This window comes from Aegilops tauschii, chromosome 5 (genome assembly GCF_002575655.3).
Source record: "Aegilops tauschii subsp. strangulata cultivar AL8/78 chromosome 5, Aet v6.0, whole genome shotgun sequence".
In the NCBI taxonomy this organism is placed as follows: Eukaryota; Viridiplantae; Streptophyta; class Magnoliopsida; order Poales; family Poaceae; genus Aegilops; species Aegilops tauschii.
Genome location: NC_053039.3, coordinates 530,041,800 through 530,045,154, shown reverse-complemented (window position 1 = coordinate 530,045,154; position 3,355 = coordinate 530,041,800). Strand labels below are relative to the sequence as shown.

Sequence of the window (3,355 nt, the reverse complement as noted above, 5' to 3'; positions counted from 1 at the left end):
AACCAAAACCCCCTCAAATATTGTAGGTTACCAACCGGTACTAAAGGGCTCCCCGCCCCCGGCGCTGGCTCGTGCCACGTGGGTGCACTTTAGTGCCGGTTCGTGCTGAACCGGTACTAAAGGGGGAGACCTTTAGTCCCCACTCTTTAGTGCCGATTGCGGAACCGACATTAAAGGCCCTTACGAACCGGTGATACATCCCGGTTTTGCACTAGTGGCATGGAGTGACTTAGAGATGGTGATGGTTAGACGTTGACCAAAGGCTTCAAAATACGACTTGGACTTTGGAGAAAAATTTAGGCAGGCGATGAATATATAGCTCCAATATATATTTGATGATGAATCTAGTGCTAGTCTACATACAATTCTATATGGCACTGAGCTGCTTTACATTGATAGGGAAGATGAAGGGCGCGGATCCGTCGAAGGCGGTGGCGGTGAGCATCCGCGCGGTGGCCTCCGTGGGATGGTAGAAGTCCCAGAACACGTGGTCGGAGCGGTTGGCGCAGTAGCTGCTGAGCGGGGTGCAGGCGATTTTGGCGTTCATGTCCCCGAGGCCGCAGCACGCCGCCTTGGCCTCGACAAACCCGTACTCCGCCGGCTGGTCGATGTACCGGAGCAGCGCGGCAGAGGAGTCGAAGAGCGCGTAGTGCAGGTCCGGGTGTTGCGCCGCCATGCCGCTGAGGACGCCCTCGGCCGCCTTGTTGTACTGCACAGCCATGGCGTTGGCCACGGCGCTGCAGACCTTGGTGGAGCTCATCTCCCGCAGTGACGGGGTGCAGCCCACGGGCCCCGTGCCGAGGAACAGCACCTTGCGCGCCCCGAGGTTGTAGAGGCTCTGCAGCTGGCCCGAGAGGGACTGGATGAGCGCGTCGACGTACTGCTGCTGCTGGGAGGGTGTGGCGGCGGCGTTGGCCTTGGCGTAATGGATGATGTCGTTGCTGCCGATGGTGATGGCGAAGATGGACTTGGTCAGGTGGGTTGTGGCTTGGGTCTGGCCAAGGCTGCGCGCCAGGGAAGCGTACACGCCCGAGTAATACTCGATCTGCTTGTCGAAGGTGATGCACAGTTCCGTATTTGTGTCGTTGGAGACTCCTGCGCCACCGGAAGCGAAGCTGACGCCGTTGACGTAGTTGGCGTTGCTGCTCGAGGACAAGGCCAGGTACGGTGGCGAGGTCGCCAGCCCGAGCTTCTCGGCTGCATGAATACATGCACACGAGTGAGTATATATCAATCACAAACTCAAAATCTGCAAAGTGTACGTTTTGAAAGTTATATATATCCTTCAACGTCATGGTCGGAGAACACCGGTCGTTTTTCTCCCGATTAGAATCGTGAGAACGTACATTACACGTCGATCATTATGCATGGCAACGAATTTGACTCAATGTGGCTGAACTCACCAATTGCTAGCTTGGGGTGAAAGACATGGCCAAGACAACTACGTCTACAAAAATATATGCAAAACTGAAAATATATACTTTCTTATGGCCGCCAAATCTGCACGTAGCTGGCCAAGTCATAGTTGCTACAACTTGGATATAGTAGTGAAAAGTCGTACACTTTGTCAAGTTAAATTAAAAAAATTGGGGCTGAAGAATAGGAACATAGCTGGGATAGGTGTTGATTACACTTTCTCTGCAGCAGAGGATATATCTGATTGACACTGTGAACGTGTCATCTAACTTATTTAACTAAGTAACTAACCTAGCTCGGGCCGTACAAACTAGTAGCAACAGGCAAGAAAAGAGTAGATTATTGATTGGTATTCGATGGAGTGAAATGAGCAGGCAACTCACCTAGGAAGTCGGCGGAGTTCTTGCCGTTGCTGAAACGGCCGGTGGCCACCCCGCCCGGGTAGTCCATGCCGTTGTGGGAGAAGTCCGCCTTGAGCACCGTCAGCAGGTGGTTGTTGTTTCCAACGTCGGCCAGCGAGTCGCCGAACACGTACACTGCCGGCACGGTCGCTGCCGTTGCCACGGCCATGAAAGCCATGATGACAAGGCTACAAGAAGCGACTACCCTGGAACCAGCCATTCCTAGCTAGCTGAGATCGACAAACAACTGTTGCTTCGAGCAGCTAGAGCGGTGTGTGTTCTGCACTCGCACTACCTCTCACACTAGACAATGAGTTGAGTTCAGGAGGTTTGGCTGACGGCAATTTATAGGCCGCACAGGATCGAGTGGAAGCGAGCGTGCAAGCACGGGACAGATAAAACATTCTCTGTTCTAAAATGGAGGATAAAACATTCTACTTCCATATGTGTGTACTAAAAAAGAGCGCGGCATAGGAGTACGTACGTTGTTGATGTGCGTGTGTATGTGCTCTGTGGTGTGGAGAAGACGGCATGGCGATCACATAAATAAACGACCATTTCCTAAATAAAATAATAAACGACCAGAATAACAGTCGACCGTATAGGACGGGTCGCCGTCCGGTTCCCCTACATGATCTGGCGTGCCCTCGCGGCTCTCTATCTCTCCCGGCCGCAAGTGTTCACATATATTTTCGAGGTATGAGATTGCTATAACCGGACTTGCTTCACATATATGATACTATTTTTTTTGAAACATTTGTGCTTTTTTCTTATATATTATCAGAGTATGCGGCGTGTTTTTCTCTCGGGTGTAAGTGTTCACATGAACAAAGTGGATATGGGTACCATATTTTTTTGGCGTCACCAAGTTGTGTCAACTCACCGAGTGACACCACTTCCGCGCATTTTTATAGGGGCTGGGGCATCGTCATTCGTCAGTGTTTATTGTGTTCATCATGTTGTCTGGTTTGCCATGTCGTGGTCTTCTATTGCGGGTAGAATCCTGATGGTTGGGTTTTTGCTGCCGTCATGGTTTTCTATTCCATGTGGTAGTCGTCTCTAAGGTTTATGATGTTCGTTATGACTTTCTATTCTGAGTGGTTGCCGTCGTCAGGGTTGATGATATCCATAGTGGTTTTTATTCTGGGTGGTTGCCTTCCCTGGGGTTTTTACCATCTAGTGGTTCTTATCCCCTTGAGGTGTGTCGATTGCTCTTGTCATGGTTTTTTATTGTTGGTAGTTTCAACGTTCGTGGGGTTTTCATCATCCGACGTGGTGGTGACGAGTTTGTGCAAGGGTGGGTTGATATGTGTGGTATCATTCTTTTGAGTACAAAGAAAACAGCCAAGTACTAAGCTTCTCTGGAACGGCGCCTGGAAAGTATCTTGATGACGCAATCACACATATCATCGTAGTACCTTTCTAGGAAGTATTTCCAACTTTTTTTTTGTTGAACTTGGATAGCTAAGATTAGGTGTTCCCTATTTACAACAATTTGAGTTGTCACGGTCATTAGTCGCATACACACCCAAAAAGTA

The 3,355-nt window shown here is 49.9% G+C and overlaps 1 protein-coding gene across 1 annotated transcript; it reads right to left on the bottom strand.

Moving 5' to 3' along the window:
- Positions 1-318: 318 nt before the first annotated feature.
- LOC109780962 (GDSL esterase/lipase At5g55050-like) lies at positions 319-2,119 on the bottom strand. Its single transcript, XM_020339541.4, has 2 exons — positions 1,800-2,119; positions 319-1,197 (listed from the first exon to the last, which is right to left on the bottom strand). The coding sequence occupies exons 1-2, from the start codon at positions 2,035-2,037 to the stop codon at positions 368-370; spliced, it is 1,068 nt and encodes a 355-aa protein (XP_020195130.1). The 5' UTR covers positions 2,038-2,119; the 3' UTR covers positions 319-367.
- Positions 2,120-3,355: the final 1,236 nt, after the last annotated feature.

What these genes read in the sequence shown, in the direction of transcription:
- LOC109780962 (XM_020339541.4), bottom strand. Translation starts at nt 2,037, where the DNA reads ATGGCTGGTTCCAGGGTAGTCGCTTCTTGTAGCCTTGTCATCATGGCT. An exon ending in GAACTCCGCCGACTTCCTAG is followed by an intron (nt 1,198 to 1,799) that starts GTGAGTTGCCTG and finishes GTATTCATGCAG; the next exon opens with CCGAGAAGCTCGGGCTGGCG.